General features: G+C 37.5%; 1 protein-coding gene, 1 long non-coding RNA gene and 1 pseudogene across 3 annotated transcripts; all 3 read left to right on the forward strand.

The window, feature by feature from the left end:
* The first annotated feature begins 6,584 nt into the window (after positions 1-6,584).
* On the forward strand, positions 6,585-11,008 carry LOC103941152 (NFX1-type zinc finger-containing protein 1 homolog). Of its 2 annotated transcripts, none has more exons than XM_009351347.3 (8): positions 6,585-6,939; positions 7,058-7,582; positions 7,678-9,297; positions 9,422-9,746; positions 9,867-10,128; positions 10,220-10,468; positions 10,616-10,672; positions 10,806-11,008. In XM_009351347.3, exons 1-7 carry the CDS (start codon positions 6,814-6,816, stop codon positions 10,659-10,661), a joined length of 3,153 nt encoding a protein of 1,050 aa, XP_009349622.2. In that variant the 5' UTR covers positions 6,585-6,813; the 3' UTR covers positions 10,662-10,672; positions 10,806-11,008. The 2 variants fall into 2 exon arrangements, with proteins under 2 accessions (XP_009349622.2, XP_009349620.2); XM_009351345.3 differs by having other exon boundaries at positions 6,586-6,939; positions 10,801-11,008.
* Positions 11,009-11,873: 865 nt separating this feature from the next.
* LOC108868577 lies at positions 11,874-14,040 on the forward strand. Its single transcript, XR_007255810.1, has 4 exons — positions 11,874-12,232; positions 12,347-12,428; positions 13,150-13,230; positions 13,718-14,040. It is a non-coding gene; the product is annotated as an uncharacterized LOC108868577 (long non-coding RNA).
* A 1,921-nt stretch (positions 14,041-15,961) lies between these two features.
* On the forward strand, positions 15,962-17,706 carry LOC125474218 (annotated as a pseudogene).
* Positions 17,707-20,774: the final 3,068 nt, after the last annotated feature.

Here is a 20,774-nt window from a genome sequence, read left to right on the forward strand (position 1 = left end):
GGATTGCCCTCTTATGTATTTTTATATTTTTAGCAATTGAAGAAACAAAGGAAGATAATGGGTGCAAACAAACAGAGTAAGTATCACTACCTATACTAATAGTAGGACACTGATAGATCACTCACTTTTTATGTTCTCTAGTAATTGGTATGAATTTATTCTTTGACAAATATTTAAAAAAATATTTTTTATGGTCAACAACGCGTTTGATCGGAATTTTAGAATCGATACCAACCGCCGACACGGATTGGGTATAATACCCTCTGTCGCATATTCCCCATCGCTGGCTTTGAATGATAGCCTTCAGTAACAATGCTACAATCTGTACAATTTCCAAGCTCAAGAGTCAAGTCCAAACTCAAAACACACTCACCCGCTAGCACGATGTGCGAATCCCAATCCCACCTACCCCAAAAGCAAATCACTCGCCTAATTCTTTTACCTGCCAATTTACTTACTACATTTTTTTCTTTTTTCCAACTCATGCCCATTAGCTAGCCTGTAGTACCTTAAATCCTATTAAATTTTCCATTTAAAAACCCTACTCCCTCACAATCACTTCATCAGCAGCTCAGCTCCTACTCCCCAAAGGAAAAACTCTAGATGAAGAGGAGGAGGAGTTGAGTTGTTGAAGAAGAGGTAGTGAGTGAGTCTGACGGTGAGAGAGTAGGGTTTTTATATGGAAATTTTAGGAGGGTTTTAAGGTACTGGATATAGACATAAGTTGTCCAAAAAAAGTAACAAAGGAATTGGCAGGTAAAAGAATTGGGCGGGTGATTTACTTTTCGGTTAAGTGGGTTTCGCACAGTAGGCTAGTCGGTGAGTGGATTTGAATTTGGGCTTGAGCTTGAGGATTTTACAGATTATGGCATTGTGCCCGAGGGCTAGCCATCTAAAGTCGACGATGGGGAATATGTGAAGGGAGATGCACATCCGGTGTCGGCGGTTGGTACTAACTCTAGAAACCGGTCCGATGCGTTGTTGACTATCAAATCTTCTTCTTCTCTTCATCTTCATCTTCATCTTCATCTTCAGATAGAGTTAAAAATCTCAAATTTTTTGGAGATAAAAAAGATCTCAAATCTCAAAACACCCTAGAAATCTACACTATATGAATCATTCTCAATCAACAAATGACAATGAACTGGATTTTTGGATTTGACTTTTGGGGTAAGTCAATGGTGGGATTTGAGATAGACCTCAGGCACAATGCATGTGAAATCCCGTCCCTGGATTTTACTATTTAAAATTACGTATTTCATATTCGTATTCTTAGTTTCGATGTGTTTGTATTTGCAATGTATAATTTTTCTTTCGATAAGTAAAATGACAAAAACATCCTCAATGGACTAAACGGGATTTTTTGGGAAAGTATTTGATCCTTTCGTGATTTTCCAGATTTCTTTACTATTTGGATAGTACTCGTCGATACGGATGCGTGAGCGCAAACAGAATGTAATTTGGAGTTATAACAAAGAAGTTATAAACGAACAAAGTAGAGGGCAAAATGGGCATTTGACCATTGTCTAGAAGGCTCTAGATTTGCTGGGGCAATTATCAGTGGTGCCACGTGTGTGGCTGTGATGAAAGGAAATGAGAGAAAATGAGGGTGCATACCAATGAGGGGAGGAAGGAAGGAGGGGAAATGAGGGAGAAGAGAAGCATGGGATTCCCTCGGCCCGTTTTACCAGACCCGACTCGATGGAAACAGGGGTTTCCGATGCTTTCTCTGGCCAAATTCCGGCTAATTACACCGAGATACCATCTGAGAAATACTCCACGACCTTCCCTCTACCAATTGCACCCCAAAATTGATGGAATTTGGCTTGATTTCATGAAGAATTGCGCTAGTGGGTGCGGTGGCTCCACGGTGGCGATCCGTCAAACTTGAAACTAATTCTGTCAACCACCACTACCAATAGATTTCCCTCAACCTCAGAAACAAAGCCCAAGTAGTGGTGGAGACGTTGAAGCTTGTTTTGAGGACGAATCTAGAGCACCCATTTTAAGGGTTTCCGACATATCAATGTGGTTTTCAGGTGTTTCCCGACTGAATTTGACGTTGTCCGAGGTATGAAAGTTCTTCCCCTTGATGAGTTCTACATTTCTGTAAAATTTGGTAATATTTGGAGTTAATCGGAAATTGGGTTTCCGTTCACCGGAAACCGCCACCAGCGGCGGCGCATGCGGTGGTGTGTGGCCAGTGGGCCGAAAATGTTATTTTAAGCTAAATTAGATGTCTTGATTTCAAATTCGATATCCACTTAATGTGATTTGATTGTTTGAACCTATTTTCATTATAATACGCCACTTGATCATTATTTGAATTGATGATCCGACCGTTGAATTGTCACCAAACTTTAATAAGTTATGACACATAATATTTGAGGACATTAGAAATTTAGGGATCGGGAATCCGATGTATGGATCTTCCTAAATTGAATTTCTAAGTTTATAAAACCAAATGTTGACCGTCACTTGAATTTGTGATTGGTGGAGATCTGATCGTCAGATTGCGATGAAATTTTAGTATCTCATTCTATGAGCATAATAAGGACCTTAAGAAGTTATCGAAATCCGACATGTGGATGTTCCAGATCGAATTACGTAAGGTTGTGGATCATACCGTTGACTGAGAGTTGACTTTTGGTCAACATGTCTCGAAACATTCTAAATACTAAAATTAGTACTACTGAAGACTAAGTGTAGTCTAGTGGGCTTATATTGGATAATGAGTGACTTTAAGATATGTGATATGGTTATTACCCTAATTTCGTATTTACTATCCTTTGTGGATATCACTTGATTTTATAATGTGAATATATTGAAATGTGATTAGTCATTGATCTATGTTTATTAATCGTGATTTAACCTGTGTATTGATGATATCTGTGAAATGTGATTTGACATGGATATTTGAAATGTGATTTGATTTACATGATTGGTATGATGTGAAATGTAAGGGCTAGTAGTGGACCATTAACCCATTGCCATGAGGTTTATTGCTTCAAGCTTGTTTCATATCCCATTTCATTGTTTCATTTCTTGCTTTGTTGACCCGTTCTAAATCTAGTACTTATGCTTCGTTTCATTTTGTTGAGCCTTTGCAAACTAAGCACTTTATTCATGTTTTGTTTCTTCGAGCCGTTGATATATTCCTTGACCTTCCGCTCAGTTCCGTTGAGTGATTCGAAACTGGGTTTCCGCTAGGGTTTCATTGAGTGGTCTGAGTGGTCTGGTTCCCTGCTTCGTCTGGATTTCGTTGAGAGGTCTGAAACCCTCGTGCTCCGCGATTCTGTTAAGTGGTTCGGAATCGTATCCTGCCTTGGATTTTGTTGAGTGGTCTAATATCCATTGTACTCCACGATTTCGTTGAGTGATCCAGAATCGTATACACTCGGATTCTATTGAGAGGTCCGGAATCCCTTATAATCCGTGATTCCTTTGAGTGGTCCAAAATCGTATCCTGGTTTGGATTCCGTTGGGTGGTTCGGAATCCCGTTTGGTATTTTGGTTCCATTGAGTGGTCTGGAGCCCGATGTTGTTGGATTTCGTTGAGTGGTCTGAAATCCCATTCTTCAGAGATGTAGGCTTTGACCGAACTGTGTCGCTCTAGCCTTGCATGTTAGTGCATTATTGGTGTTACTGATTGATATGATTGTGGAATGGTTTTGGAAAGCATATGTGTGTGTTAATGGCACACCTGCGTGAATGGCATGATGACAACTGTTGTTGGCTTATGGTTGATGTGTAGAGTGGTACTTTATGTTTTCTGCTAAAAGTATTTTACGAAAAATTTAGAGTTTACTAAATGGTGAACTACGAATAGCTTGATCCTTATTGAGGGTACGTATGCAGTTTAACGAGGAGGTTAGATGCAGCCATAAAGTATACGAAAACTACTACGCAAACCGAATTTGGAGTTGTGCTTTGTACGTATCCCGGAGGCGTGGTATGTTAGATATACGGATATTTGGTGAGGTCACGTGTCGATCCTGGACGTATGTCGGGATCGGAGAGTGACAATGCAGTTCATTATTATTTTTTGATTGAGAATGATTCAGATAGTGTAGATTTCTTGGGTTTTTTTAGATTTGAGATATTTTTTATCTCAAAAAATTCGAGATTTCTAACTCTATGTGAATAGATGAAGATGAAGATGAAAGGAAAAAAAGATTCTAGGTGTAGAGAGATGGGTTCTTTGAGAAATCAGAGAAAGAATGAAGGAATTGGACTGGGACTATTATGGTGGTGGGAAGGGAGATGGAGAGGGGTAGGTGTAAAGGTTGAATTGGGGGTGGGTAGGCTGGAGAGAGCATGCACCCAAAGCAAAAAATGATCCTTCACATTAGTATTTTGTGTGTTTAGTAAGACCTTTGTCTTGATTGGTTTGTTGGATGTCAGGACATTTGAGTTTGAGTACCTTTTATGCGGTGACGTTCCGACTTAATAATGCAATATAGTGTGTAAATTTTTTTTACACAATATTGAATTCTTTTTATGTTATTTGTCTCTTATTGAAATAAAACTTACTTGATATATCATAATTGATGTGATATTTTAAGTCAATTACGCATTATGCTACAAATTAAACACGTACAATTATATGAAAACGTTAAAACATACAACCATGAGGGATTGATTTGAAACAAATAATAGTTCTACCAATCCATTTACGGACTACACACTATCCTACGGATCAAGCACGCACAAATTTCTTCCACAAATTGTAAGTGGTTGCTTGGTGGATGGAACAAGTAATGGATCTCACCAACCCCATGACTTGCTGAGTTTGGTCTCCATTTTAAATGTGTTTCAGGAACAACTTGAGAAGTATAACTTCACAGGGAGTTATTTAAGAATAAAGAACAAGACAAAAATGGCCATGAGCTCTCCACTTCCATTCCTAAAACCTCTTATTACATGACACTTGTGAGTTTAACAACTCTTGATTGATTAAATATTGGACCGATCACTTGAGTTTTTGTTCTTCTTTTATTTTTATTTGAATTAACATTTGCTTTGTTTAAGCATTTAGTGGTGAAAGAATGTAATGAGTGGGCAGCTAGGGCATATACTCTTAATTAAGTGTTTTCCAGAAGGAAATTTGTAAGAATGAACTATCCTATAGCATCACTATGGAATTTAACGAGCAAAATTAGTTCATAGGGTGACAATTTTGACACACTTGTTTTTATATGTTTGCACTTAATCCACCAAAAATTTTCATATAAAAATCCTACTCTCACACTCACACTCACACTCATACCCTCTTGTTTAGCAGCTCAGCAGCTCCTCCTCCTCCAAAGGAAAAACTTATTTGCCATTTGATATGTTTTTTTATAATTTTTTTATTTATTTAAATCGATGACAGCGTTCTAAATTTCTTAATGGAATGTTGATTTTTATTTGCATAATCTGAAGCAAATAAAAATCAATATTCCAATTAAGAAGAAATTTAGAACACTATCACCAATTAAAATGAAAATAATTTACAAAAAAAAAAAAAAAAAAAAAATCATATGGCCAATATCTGGAGTTTTTTTCCTTTAGAAGAGGGAATATGATTTTTTATATGGAGATTTTAGGAGAGTTTTAAGGTACTATAGGGCAGAGGCATAAGCTTTCCCAGCTCCATCTCTACTATCTCGTCTGGTCCCCATCCACATTCTCCCAGTTCTTCTCTAAAAAGTGAAACCCAACACAGCCTACTCCCACACACAGAGCAGGTGCCGCTACCTCTATCACTACCCTGAAACCGTCCTCACTCACACCACAAAAGTTTAATACCTTCCTAAATCGTTTTGAGGAAACTTTCACAGTTAAACACCAAAAAACCTCTTCCAAAACAGCACCAAATCCAACCATTATTAATCTTCAGTCTTTCACAAATCGTAAATGACATTTAGAAGTATATCATATCTTCCCAAGCTAAGTAGAAGAGGTGGAGAACCTAATTAGTTGGGGATTACAATGCAATATGATCTTTCTCTATATCAAATACTCTTGATCACATTGTTTGGTGACAAACGACGATATCCGAGATAAAGTAGGAGGACCGCAATTGAAGATAAGATGAGAAAATATCGGTTAAGGTGATTTGGACACGTAAATTGAAAACCTATAGATGCTCTGGTTAGAAGATGCGATTATGAGAGAGAGGCTCAGGGCAAAATGGGTAGATGAGGACCTACAAAGACTTGGAGACGTTAAGAAAAGATATGGAGTACTTGGAGCTAGCGAAAAACTTGGAACAAAACTGAGTACAGTTGCCTTCTAAAATTCATATAGCCAATTTCATTTAATGAGATAAAGTTTGGCCGTTATTGTTATGGTATTATAATAATTTTAGGTACTGGTACGTTATGCATTAATTAGTATTACAGTACAATCAATTTGTTGGAAAGCGAGATACCTAGCGGCTGGCAAGTTTTCTTTCTCTGTAGCCTGTAGACTATGAGTCTTGGTCAAGTTTTCCTGAGTCCTCTGCTTGATTGCTAAGCAAAATATCAACTACAACTTACAGATGTCCAGGTATCTGTGCCATATTCCCCTAGAAAAAAGGAAGAAAAAGAAAAAGCACATGAATCATAAAGTAAATGAAAGCATTTATACCCGGTGGGTGGCAAGTTCTCTCTCTCTCTGCAGCCTGTACACTACTAGTCTTGGTCAAATTACTTGCTAAGAAAGATATTTCGGTCCGTACTTTAAATAAAAAGGAGAGCCACGCTAATTGAAGCCATTGGCTTCTTCAATATTCCTTAAACTCGAGTCATTGCGAATATCATCCGAAGATCGATCAATTTGTACGTAATGGATCGTCAGGAGGAGAGTAAGAGGTTGAACAATTATGGATTTGCAGCAGGTCGAGGCTTAATCAATGTCGTATTCTCTTGGTCACTTGAGGATGTTCTCAATGCAAAGCTTTACGAAAATCAGGTTAATTTGTACTGTGTCCACTGTCCGGTGCTTACTAATTTCTTTCTTATTCGATCATGTACTTGTCGCTCGAATTGTAAAATTACAACGACAATTTTCCTTTCATTTCAACTTACAGGTGACAAAGATTCCTGAGACATTTTCTACCACGACGAGTTACATTACATCTTTCATTCCTTCACTTGTTGAGGAAACACATGCTGATCTACTATCAAGCATGACAAATCTATCAAAGGCGCCTACTTGCGAAATTCTGACTGTTACAGCTTCTGGGAATCGTGGACCTCCTAAAGACTTGTTTTATGACGTTACTTGTGTAGGAACGTATGTGCCAGAGGTTGGAGATCTTATTGCCTTGACTAATATTAAACCAAAACGTGTTGATGATTTGAACAGGTCCAGAAATTCATATCTCATTGCGTATGTTCATCAAATTAGAGACAATAATCTCTCATTACTCTCGTCAAAGGATATCGATACAAGAGGATACATGAATGCTGCGGGAAAGAGGGAAACAATGTTTGCTGTCCATCTGATGAACATGACAACAAATATTCGTGTATGGAAAGCCTTGAATTCAGATGACGCCGCAAATACAAATCTAATTAAGACTCTGTTGCAAGTGCAACCCAGTTCATCACATGTATTAATCTTCTGTCATTCCTTCGACACCATGTGCATTAAACCTACTTATTCATTTTAGATTGTTACTAATTCTTTTATGTTTGTGTCCTACAGGGTGGGAGTTCATGTACAATTTGCTTTTCTAAGGAAAAGTGCTTCGTTTCCCTTTCGCCTAAATGGCCAGAAATGTGGTGTGATCTAAATGAATCCCAAAAAGCTGCAGTTTTAAACTCCATCAGTTTGAGTAAATGCCAACACCAAAATTCCATCAATCTAATATGGGGCCCTCCCGGGACTGGGAAAACGAACACAGTCGGCATCTCACTCTTTGCCCTCTATAAGTTCAAGTGCAGAACACTAACATGTGCCCCAACCAATATCGCTGTGTTAAAAGTTACAGATCGACTCGTGAAGTTGGTTAACCAGTCTCTCGAGTATGATAAGTATGGGCTTGGGGACATAATTCTGTTCGGGAATGATAAGCGAATGAAGATTGGTAGTTGTAATGATCTTTGTGAGGTATTTCTTGATAGGCGTATTAGGATTCTGACCAAGTGTTTTACCCCTTGGAGTGGATGGAATCATTGGTTAGAATTGATGATAAGTTTACTTGAGAATCCAGAGGAGAAGTACTCATTGTACATAAAGGAAAAAAAGAAGCATGACGAGCAACATAAAGAAAGTGAAAACAGCAACTCATCAAATAATGATGAGAACAGCTTTCTGACACTTGAGAAGTCTGTGAAGGAAAAACACATTAAGGATGACAAGCATGATGAAGAGAGTGAAAATAGCAGCTCACCAAGTGATGATAAGAATGGTATTCTGACATTTGAGGAGTCTGTGAAGGAAAAACACATTAAGGATGATGAGCAAGATGAAGAGAGTGAAAATAGCAACTCAACAAGAGATGATAAGAATGGTATTCTGACTTTTGAGGAGTCTGTGAAGGAAGAACACAATAAGGATGATGAGCAAGATGAAGAGAGTGAAAATAGCAACTCAACAAGAGATGATAAGAATGGTATTCTGACTTTTGAGGAGTCTGTGAAGGAAGAACACAATAAGGATGATGAGCAAGATGAAGGGAGTGAAAATAGCAACTCAACAAGAGATGATAAGAATGGTATTCTGACTTTTGAGGAGTCTGTGAAGGAAGAACACAATAAAGATGATGAGCAAGATGAAGAGAGTGAAAATAGCAACTCAACAAGTGATGATGAGAATGATTTTCTGAAGTTTGAGGAGTTTGTGAAGGACAGGTTTGATTTCATTGGTGAGCATTTGAAAGTTTGTATGGCAAATTTGTACACTCACTTGCCAACATCTTGCATTTCACTTGAGGTGGTGAAAGACATGATCAGAGTTGCAGAGTTGCTTAAGTCGATTCAATCTATATTTAGTTGTGCTGGTGTTGCTAATGAGCAGTTAAAATTACTTCAACAAGATTGCACTCGTACTCTCAAGTCACTTCGTGCGTTTGCTGTTCCAAATTCAAATGATGCACAAACAATAAGAAATTTGTGCCTGGCAAAGGCTTGCCTAATATTTTGTACCGCATCAAGCTCTGCCAGACTGCATACAGAAGGAATGGTGCCCCTGGAATTGTTATTCATTGATGAAGCTGCTCAGCTTAAAGAATGTGAGTCAATTATTCCATTACAACTATCAGGTCTTCGCCATGCTATTCTCATAGGAGATGAGAAGCAACTCCCTGCAATGGTTAAAAGCCAGGTTTCAGTTTTATCCTTCTTACATGATCTTTGGTATTCATATTATTAATTAGAAGCTTATATATATATATATATATATATAATTTGTCTTAACAACTGAATATATTTGATCATTAAACTGCTAGATCTCCGAGGAGGCTGAATTTGGAAGAAGTTTGTTTGAAAGACTTGTACTGTTGGGACACGAGAAGCACCTTCTCGATGTCCAGTACAGGATGCATCCTTCAATCAGCTTGTTTCCGAAAATGGAGTTTTACGACAATCAGATATTAGATGGTCCAAATGTCAATGAAACGAGCTACAACAAGTGCTTCCTTGATGGAAAAATGTACGGATCCTACTCATTTATAAACATAGCAAATGGGAAAGAAGAACGTGATCGCGTGCGTAGTCTGAAAAACGTGGCTGAGGTTGCTGTGGTTTATGAGATAGTTTCTAGCCTTTACAAAGGTTAGTATTGTTGTAAGCTAGTTGATTATGTTCTTAATTTTTCTTGGAATATATATGCTGCTCGAAACATTCTTAGAGTATACCATTTAGTTTTCTTAATTTTTTTCTTGTTTTTGACAGAATTCACTCGCACAAAAATGAAGGTTAGTGTTGGGGTAATATCACCTTACACAGCTCAAGTTAATGCAATTCAAGAGAGAGTCAAAGAGTATAGTGAAGTTTCGACTGGCTCAGACTTCTCCGTAAGCGTGCGATCTGTTGATGGATTCCAAGGTGGTGAAGAGGATTTGATAATTATATCCACTGTCAGATGTAATAGAAAGGGCTCTGTGGGATTCCTCTCCAATCATCAACGAGCAAATGTGGTTCTAACACGCGCAAGGTACTTCTTTGACGAAGTGCAGCTCAGTTGTAGTACTGTCTGAGTAATCGGTGGTTTTAAAAGTTAATTACTCGTTCTTGTGTCTGTGTAGGCATTGTCTTTGGATACTGGGGCACGAATCGACCTTGATTAACAGTAACTCAATTTGGAAGAAGCTAATTCTAGACGCGAAGAAACGAGAATGTTTTTTTAATGCTGATGAGGATGAGAAGTTGGCTCAGGCTATTGCCGCAGCTCAATCGAGTTGCAATGAAGATGATCCAATCGAGCTCCTTGCAAGACCAATTTCTTCACTCAGACTGACTGATCGGACAGCTGAAACATCAACTCCAACTTACAGGTGTGTGCACCATTTACTTCACAAATTACATATTTGTAGCATGATGGATTATTATACGTAATTAATGATACACACAACCCTCTAATTTGGTTTCATTGATTGTTGTAATTTAAGTAGTAATTTTTATTTGTCTTTAATTTTTACCAGGAATAATTTTCGGCGCGGGGTTGGGTCCAACAGAGTGATTAGGTGATGACTAAAGAGGTATATTAATAATTCCTAGTTTCCATGTACAAACATTAGATTGAAGTGCATTTCCTTTTAAGCCATCTTACTTTCCTATAAGTGCTTTGGTGTATGACAATTGACAAACGATTAAACCTTATGAACAGTGCAGAGCAGCTGCAGCAGGTGTTGTGCGTAGCTCCAGGACGGAAGTAGTAGCCATTACACATTTTATGATTTGGGATGATCGTCGTCATTCTCAGATGTAAAGTAGTAGAACTTTATATTTTATCTTTCGTCGCTTGATGTTGCAATTCAACGAACAAAACAGTTATTATCGAAGTATACTAGATAATAAGCCTGAGCTTGCGGGAACCAACTGTTTGAGGATGAATAAGACACATTTAACCTGAATAAATTCGACACAATCATGAATGAACAAAGGGACGCATGAGTGAAAGCTTGAATAGTTTCGACACAAAGCAATGTAGACAGATTTGTTTAGTTGCATCAGGCTCCTTAGTTTCCAATTGACATGCCAATTTATGATCCAATGCTCTTTCGTTTTCAGACAATAAATCTAAAACATTGATATAACCAAATGCATCCGATAATAGAAAACTACATAAATTTCCTAGGAGAGTTCCTGATGGAAGAACTGACAAAGTATTAAGTTGATGATGGCTTTTATACCAACCCCAGTGAATAGCTGCTAGAAGAAGTATCTCAGGAATTAGCAATGCCTATAATGGATTGGTCGAAAGCGTATATTCTTCGAATTCCTCACCGGAAGGCAAAGAACACTGATCTTTGCATTTCCACCAATATATACAAGAGTCAAAATTTGAGTTTCTGAAGACAAATCACACTTAAAACGGGTTCACCATCTCTTATTACTTATTCACAATGTATAGTAAGATCCAGTATCACATCATCCACAATAATATCTAGTACTTAAGCTCTTTCGAGGTTAACTCCAAACCTTAAGTTACAGCTTTAGGTTATAATCACATTTGTACACGATAATATTTAGTACTAAAGCTTTTTCAAGTTTCACTCCAAAACTCAGGTTACACTACTAGACAGTAGCTCATCTACTACAACAAATTTACCATGGGCTTTATGCACATGTTATAAAAAGTGAACATTTATCACATGCTTAGTTAGCAAGTTGTGAATAATAATATTTTATAACGGACAAGTAGTGGCCCGTTATAATAAAACAATCTAATACCATAGACTTAATCAGCACGTTGTAGAAATATTAAACCACCCATCGCCTCTCTCCATCCATGACTCCTCACCTCACCACCACCACCAATTTCTTCCCCTCATGATGTCGCCCACTCAAAAACCTCCCACTCTCCTCTTGCAACAGCATCAGCAACCCAACAAATCAACCCCAACACAACCTCCATGCGCTCTCCTCCGCAGCCTCATCGCAACGGCGGCGACCATCCCTTCCACTCCACCGTGTCGCTCCGGAAACTGAGGCGCTTCAGCTGGAACGAACAGATTTGTAGTGGAAGCGAATGCAATAATGGTGCTACACTCTTTTCGCCGAGGTCGTCCACCTATGGTTCGATTGGCCATGACCAGGTCCTCCATTTTCTCATTCTCTCTAATTATTTTTAATTAATTTTTAAAATTATGCATAACTACATATGAAAACTATGAACTGGATCAAGCTAAAGTAGAAATTGGTGCATGCAGAAAATTGGAGTCTGCTACGCTTTTGTTGAATATGAAGACATTGCTGGCGTTCACAATGCACTCAAGGTTTGATTTTTTTGTGGTAAGTTGTGGAGTTTTTTGCTTTTGTTTCAAAATGCTCGTTAGATTCAGGCAAATTTCCTGTTATTTGTTGAAAGTCTTGTCAGTTCTCATATGTAGTTATGCATCTATTGCGGATTCTTAAGGCATATTGCATTTGTCTTTGGGTATTCAATTGTTAGAGAGTTCCATACTTGCACTATTGTCAACATTGATGAACTATCTGCCTTTGTATTTGCTTTGTTATAATTTTTTGGGCTTTTGCTTGTAATTTGTACTTCTATACTTAAATATGTGTAGGGCTTGGTGTTGTGACGTTTTTAAGGTCATTTGGTTGCAGATGAAAGCTTGAATATTTCAATGCTAAGTGTTATTTGGATATTTTGTTGGCTATGGTCAATTATTAGACAATCTCTATGGAATTTGGTATCGAAAATTAAAGATCATTCCATTCTTTTTCTGTTAATGTGGATCGATGGCCTGTTGTTTCTTCAATTAGTTACCTTCATTAGGAGGTTATGTTGTCTTTGGGGCATAATATTAGTATACAATATAGTTTTATTGTAGTGTTTTCCTTTTTCGGGAGTATCATGTGGATTGCTGATCCATTGCTGTTGTAGTTTGATGTTTAGCACATTTTAGTAAACTTTATCAAGGTTCCATAAAAACTAAAAAGCATTATTTTTATAAAGCGATGATCTGTGTGCATGGCCTGAAAGTGTGTTTTTCCTTGTTCCCTGTAGGCATCTCCAATTCATTTAGCTGGAAGGCAAGTTTGCACTGAGAGTGGAGCCCAAACAGCGCTGGAGTAGCAGCTCGAAGATGTAAATGCTTAATTTCATTATCCTTATGATTAACATCTTTGATGTGGCAAATTTAATGATGTCAGACTATGGCTGCGTGATGAAATTCTTAAATACTATGTGTTAGGATAACATGACTGTAAGGGGATGTATCAGAGATGTTGGGTGAAGTCCTGGAGATGGCACTTACAATTGTGTTTGTCCTAATGTTGGCAGCTGCTGCAAGGAAGTGGTGTTGCCTTCATAAATCTTAGAAATTTTTTTGTGGTAGAGATAGAGAATATGCCTTTTTCTCATTCAGTCTCGGAATCAATCTTGCATTGCAATCTTCTTTCTTCTAAGATGTTATTTAGATGTCAAGGTTTTCATGGAATCAAATCATTTATGTTCATGAGCTTAATGAGTCTATTGGCATAGCCAGAATTTAGAGTGTTATTTGCCAAATTGCCAAGCATCTGTTTTCTTAGAAGTAATCGTTTGATCAACTTATATTCCCTTATGTGTTTAGGTGAATTATTCAACCCGGAGGATGGGGCAGTGGCAGCAGCGGTTATCAAATTACGAATTTTTGTCATACAATTCAAGGAAAAGTGAAGTCTTTTAAGTGATAATTTGTTTGTAAATGGAGGCGTATATCATACTTGATAGATAGTTTCATATTTCTTAGGATAGCTCATTGATTTTAAATGTGATTTTTTAATGTAATTATTATATTGTAGTAAATATGTAAACTATGATATACAAGACTGACCAACTAAATAACTTCAATGTCCAACTGTCGCGCTTGTCTTGCGACCTGTAACTTTGTAGTTGGAGCCTGCTATACCCATAGACACTTCTCCAGCTCTTTGCAAGCATTGTACTAGTGCGACACAGGCAGTAACAGTAACAAACTTATCATCTCACTGATAAAAAATGAATGGCATTGATAATCGTTAGAGGTTAATTCCAATCTATTGATACATGTCAACAACTAATCAAGCAATTGATCCACTTCTACTTATCAACAAGTATGCAAGTTTATATTATAACAATATTGGTGAAAAGTTTCTCCTTGTACTTTTTCCAATCACGGGGCTTGCAGAAGTGTTTATGGCCAAGTTTGAGTCAGGTGAAAAGTTCATCCACCTATCCCATTGCTAACACTTCCCGGCGACACATTCAATTGCTTGAAGTCCAGACAAAGTCTGTCAATCAACCCATATACTTTGTCGGATTTAGGGTGTAATTTATCAAAAACTGTAAACTCACGGACCTTGTCGTCCACCTTGATGGGACTAGCACCGGGAGGCTTCTGGACTCCCATGCTTCTCATTTGGAGCCTCGCATTGGCAACATTGGCCCAATCACCATCTGCAGCATAGATATTTGACAACATGGAAAACTGTCCTGAATCAGATGGGTCTAACCGACCTAGGTGATTAAGCACATCCTCTGCTAGTTCCTGATCATTATACATCCGACAAGCCCCCAAAAGGGTGTTGGACCAAGTTAGTGTTTGATTCCTGCTCCCGCAACTTCAGGAGGTTGTGATCAACCTAAACTCTTATCGACGAAGAGTTAGCTTAGGTTACAACTCTTTTAAATGTTTGGTGTTTTTGTGATATGTTTCTTTTGCATAGTTTGTTGTAATTTTTGAATTTTGAATAGCCTTGTAAATAGGGATTTCTTTCCCTGATGTAATCTGAAATGGACTATAAATACATGCAGCCTCTCTTTGAAAAGGTATGCAATTGAAGTGAACTCTTGATCATTCTTAAGTTTACATGGTATACGAGCCCTACCAGTCCAACGACATAGATCCTAATTTTTTTTCTTCCAATGGTTGATAGCTCGAACGGTGCTGCATCCCCAACCAAATCCATTCCCAACCCAGCAATACCTGCTATGAACCCCTTCTCGTCCATGACTACAGTCGTCAACATCAAACTGGTTCGAACCAACTATCCTCTATGGTTGGCTCAAATCCTACCAATCCTCAAGAGTCATGACCTGATAGGTTATGTAGATGGGTTCATCGCATGCCCTCCCAAACAGCTTCCTGGTGATGCTGCCATCAACCTTGCATACACAACCTGGGTGCAGCATGATCAAATGATACTAAGTTGGATAAATGGCTCCCTCACACCATCTGTGTTGTCTATCATGGGAAGCAAGAGATCCTCTCGTGATACCTGGGAGGTTCTTGAGCAATGGTATGCTTCCTTGTCCCAAAATAGCATTTTGTTTCTTCGGAATGAACTGATGCAAACCAAGAAAGAAGATATGTCTATTGCTGATTATATTGATCGAATGAACTCGATTTCTGACAACCTTGCCCTAGCTGGTCAACTAGTGAATGATGATGAGCTTGTCCAAATTATCTTGAACAATCTGGGTCCTACCTATGAAATGACTATGAATGTTGCACAGGCATGTGACACTCAAATCACGTACCCTACACTTAAGGCTCTCCTACTGACAACGGAGAGGATGATAGCTGAGCAAACTGCTCTTATTGTGGAGGCTGCTCCTGTGAATGCATTTGTGACTGCAAAAGGTCATGGTGGATGACTCCGAGGTAATGGACGCAGTGTGTCTCCGTCTGCACGTGGTGGTGGTGCTGCCAACCAGCAATGGTTTCTTCCTCGCAGCAACAATCAGAGGCCAAACTCTGCCTGCAACGGTGAGAGGTTCACTTCTACAGGTGAAAGACTCACTTGTCAAATCTATGGAAAACAAGGGCATCCTGCCCTAGATTTGTTACCAAAGAATGAATGTAGCATATGAAGGGCGAATTCCAGCAAAGAGACTTATTGATATGGCCACATCTCTGGTCACCATCAACAAGCAACCTAATGGACAGTGGCTGCTCGACACGGGTGCTAATGCACATGTGACTCCAGATCTTCAGAATTTGATCAATCCAAAAGAGTATAATGGTAATGAGAATGTTGGTGGTGTAGGTAATGATACTGGTCTTTCTATATCTCATCTCGGTTCAAATAAAATTCAAACTCAGTCTTGCTCATTTGAATTGAAAAACATTTTAAGATGTCCCACTGCCTCAACCAATAATATTTCTGCCCATACGTTTACCCTCGATAACAATTGTTATTTACTTATCTTTCCTCATTTTTTTTCTTGTTAAAGACCTCAAGACCCGAAAGACGCTTTTCCACGGGAGATGTGAGAATGGCTTGTACCCATTTTTTGATGGCGGTGGACAATTCAATTACCCTATTTTAATGTGTGTAGTCATCCTGCGTCGTCTATTATCAAGTTTTTAAGTTCAAATAAACGAGCCTAAAGCCTCCTTGAGCATTCTTAAGTTTTACAAAGGGCACCCCCTATAACAGCATTCGGTTCCATTGCCATGCTATGCACAAGCCTAAAGCTTCCTTGACAGGCTCACCACGACCAAAAGGTCAATCATGCAACCGTAATGCTCAACTTTGGGTATAATCCCGTACTCCCTCTCCATAGTGTTGAAGGCGTGAAGGCCCTTCCTCCACAAATCCTGCATGTGTACAAGCACATAAGACCCCAATGAAGGTCAATTTATCAGGCAAAAACCCGGCTTTTACCATTTGAGAGAATAGCTCAAGCGCCTTCACGCCATGCCTGTGCATTGGTAACCCTTGCAACGTGGCATTCCAAGACACCGGATTTTTTTCGCTATCCCATGAAAGACTCTAGATGCTTCATCAACACGCCACACTTGGCATACATATATATCTTATATATCAGTGTATGATCTGCTCTTTATTTCTTGTCATCTTTGAAGCTCTCGATCTGCCATCAAAAGTTCATAAATGGAAGCTTGTTTTTGCTCTTCACCAAAACTATTACTTCTCCCAACAGAAATTACACTCAATTCACTCCAAAAGAGTTGGCATTCCATCAGCTTCCTCACTTGATGTTCACACTGCGGTGGATCAACCTAATCCCATCACTGTTTGTGACAAATGGGCTCACACAATCCACAAGTCCGAAAAGGGATGCCTACTCCTTGCAATCTAAAAGCTCTGCGGGGTCCACATTTTCATGCAGACGATCATTTGGGTGTTGTCCACTGGACCTTTGGGCCCATCCGGCATCATTCTCAACCGGCCTTCCCTCATGTCGATCAAGGAAACTCAATCGACCGCTATAGATGTGGCGGGCACATTCTCAGACTGGCCGTTGGTCTTTGGCGGGCCGTCGGAGGAGGGGTTGTTCTTGGTGAGGTGATGATGTGGTTGGGAGGAGTAGATTTTGATGAGGTGATGAAGGAGTTGTATTATGGGACAAAGGAAGGTTTGGGTTGTGCAGCTGAAATAGTGAAGAGGGATATGGTTGGGCTTGGGGAGTATAGGTTTTTTTATGGGTATGGTGGGTGGGAACGGGCAATTGAAGAATGAAATTGAAGTTGGTTATTGGACTGTGGCAGCTTGTAGCCCAAGTGTGATTGATCTGAGGAGTGCGGGAAGTGTTGGGCTTTGGGAGGAAAGTCCTTGGGCTTATGGGCCGTCGTAAGGTCCAGTGGAATCCGTTTGCGGTCGTCGGATACAAGAATTTGTGTTCGGATGTATGATTGTCATTCGTTCTTAGAATGCTAGTATCAGTCACTCACGTATGTAATAATCGTGTATGTATTTGACAATTATTGAGTAAAAAGAAGTGTGAATCTTATTATAGATCTCACACTAATGATATATTGAAAAATGTAAATTGTCATGCCAAGGTGGCAAGGTCTTTATTGACAATCAATAAATATTGGTTAAACTTTTTGAATGACGCACTTTCAATGTGACTTTTGTGATGAAAAAGTTGTTAACTAAACCTTCGTGGTGAGCTCTGTTATCAATTAGTATCTAAACATAAATGTCTGTTAGTTTCCATTAAATAAGCACACGTGCGTCTCATGTGGAGAGGTTAGAGTTGTCCCATCAAACCAAATTAAGAAACCTAAGGCATCTGTCGTTTGATTTGTGATGATTGTGCGGAAATATGGAGTACCTTTTTCTTCTCTCCTCCATCCTATATGGATCATGTGACAAATTGCATCCCTTGCTTTTGGTCGTTGTTTATGGCGTTTTCGTGTTGCTTGTCATTTGTTTCTAGGTGAGATAAGTTCCATGGTTTAGGCTTGCTTCTTCTCTTGCGACCAAAAAAAAAAAAAATTCACAGCCTCATCTGTTGTTTATTTAACAGAAGCTTAAGTTTGGACCTTAATTGCTTACAAGGCTCATTACAAGAGTCACATTGAAAGTACGGTATAACCACATAAACCACCAAAAATAAATACTATTATTTCATTTTGATAAATATTGCTTGAAAAATGTTTGTACTGGTAGTATATTATTTTAGGAAAGCTAACAAAAAGTCTAAAAAAATTTAGTTTTAATGAAAAATGACAAATAAAGGTGTAGTGAATAGTAGCAAGGAAAGATAAAAATGTGAGTTTTCATTAAAAATGAATATACCAAGAATGTTTTGTTAAAACTCCATTTTTTTTTTTCATTTTAATTGTGCGGCTTGGCTTTAGTTTTTCTTTTTTGAATACTCAAAACTTTTTTTGTCAGCCTAATGCGTCAAACTCTGTCATTTTTTCTAATTTAAATTAAAATAGTAATTCAAACTCTTTTTATTTTATTTTTTTTTTAACAAACGATATTGTCTACACTAAAAGAAGGGAGTGAGATTAGATTCACAATGGGCTAACAATCATAGTATTCAAATTTGTCTTTGGCGAGAATCAAACCTATAACACATTTCACTTATAAATGAGAAGGAATATCAATAAACTGTAGTACTAAGTGGTAAAATAAAAATATATCTGAATATTAAGAATTAAAAAAAAATTAATTTTCCCAAAAAAGAATGAGACTCGAGTCTTGAGTCTTTGAGTTGAGCAAAACAAACAAAAGCAAAATCAGATTTGACAATAGGAGTCCTTCGGTTCATATCAGTGAGCAGAACTGCCAATCAAATAATTTTGAAAACATCATGTTTTTCAGTCATTTGTCATTGTTCTTACCAAAATTTGGAATTCGGAGACATTGAGGGATGTTGTAATCTCTACTAATTAATAAAACACTTATTGTCAATTAAAATTTTATAAAATTACCAGTTTAACTCTTTAATTAAAACAAAACATAAATAAGAAATATAGGGCAGAAATGTAATTTCACATAACCAAATTTTGTTTTTTTTTTTTAACCCTCACCTATATGTAATCCTAACATATCTTTAATTAAAAATAAAATAAATAAAATAAAATAAATAAAAAACTTCTCATTCCTACATTCTCCATCACTCTCTTCCTCTCTCCTTCTATTTCAAAAACAAAAATAAAAAAATTTCTCACACACTTTGTGTGTGCCCATATGCTAGTTATGTATTATGAAATCATGTTGTAATTATGCATGAAACAGAGAAGAATGCAGAAAGACGGTTTTCTAGTGCTGTTAATAACAATTCTTAAGCCAATGTATTATAGATTTATTGAATTTAAATAGTAGAAGTTTATGAGTCCTAAAATGATATATTACTTTATCAGAAAAAGAATAGTTTTCTCTAATAATAGGACTATACTTTTAGATTGAATAAATATAAAAGAAATTGTATATGAAAGTGTGCTCTTAATTCAGTTTAACATAAAATGTCAAATATCTCATGATTTCACAAACCTACTCTTTACATTGGCAAACAATACTATGATTCATAACTTTGAATTAGAACACGAAATGAGTTGATTGAGTAAAGACACGTACTTTTTTTTACCTAGTGATAGAACAGATGTCATCATGTTATCTTTCTTATTCACATGTTGAATTCATCCTTTACAAAAAAAATGTAAAAATGTTTAAAAATCGTTGAATCATATGATTATCTTCCATGACACAGAACTTCAGAAGCACACTTGATCACTTTCTCATTCTGAGATCCCTTCAATGGCCAGATTACATCATTGTAGAAATATGTAAAACATTATTTGACATTGGGTTAGGTAGGTTGGAGAACACAATATTTTGGGGTTCTATATGTTATTATATCTTCGTAAAGTTATTCTCATTTTACATAATGCATTTTAGTGATCGAAACTGTGTTTATATTTAACCTTCATATTCAAGAGTTATTCTCGTAAACAATCATTCAAATCCTAAAATATACACAAACTCATGACTCATTAGACAAAATTGTAAAGTCGAAACAATGGAACACCTAATCAATTGTTGGTTTAGCTGATTATTTGTATTCTTGAAAGAAAGTGAACAATTCGGATCATTGATTAACTACACATTGAAAATAGGATGATCATTTTGTAAAAAATCTGTTTATGGGTGAGTATGTGTATGAATTTTTTTTAAGTGATTTGGTAAAAGCATTCTTATCAGATCAGCAAATAGGATAATCATTGATTAATTACGCATTGAAAATAGGATGATCATTTCTGCTGGCTTTTAGTAGACAGTAATATATATATATACAATAGAATACGCAGGTAAATTACAGCAGTTAGTAGAAACGAGAATTATCAATCTCAATCAAATCAGCAAATACACCTATAAATTGGACTAAAATATTGGCATGCCCTTGCC

Source organism: the organism of the source record quoted next, unplaced genomic scaffold (genome assembly GCF_019419815.1).
Source record: "Pyrus x bretschneideri cultivar Hongxiangsu unplaced genomic scaffold, Pyrus_bretschneideri_v1 Contig12, whole genome shotgun sequence".
Classification (NCBI taxonomy): Eukaryota; Viridiplantae; Streptophyta; class Magnoliopsida; order Rosales; family Rosaceae; genus Pyrus; species Pyrus x bretschneideri.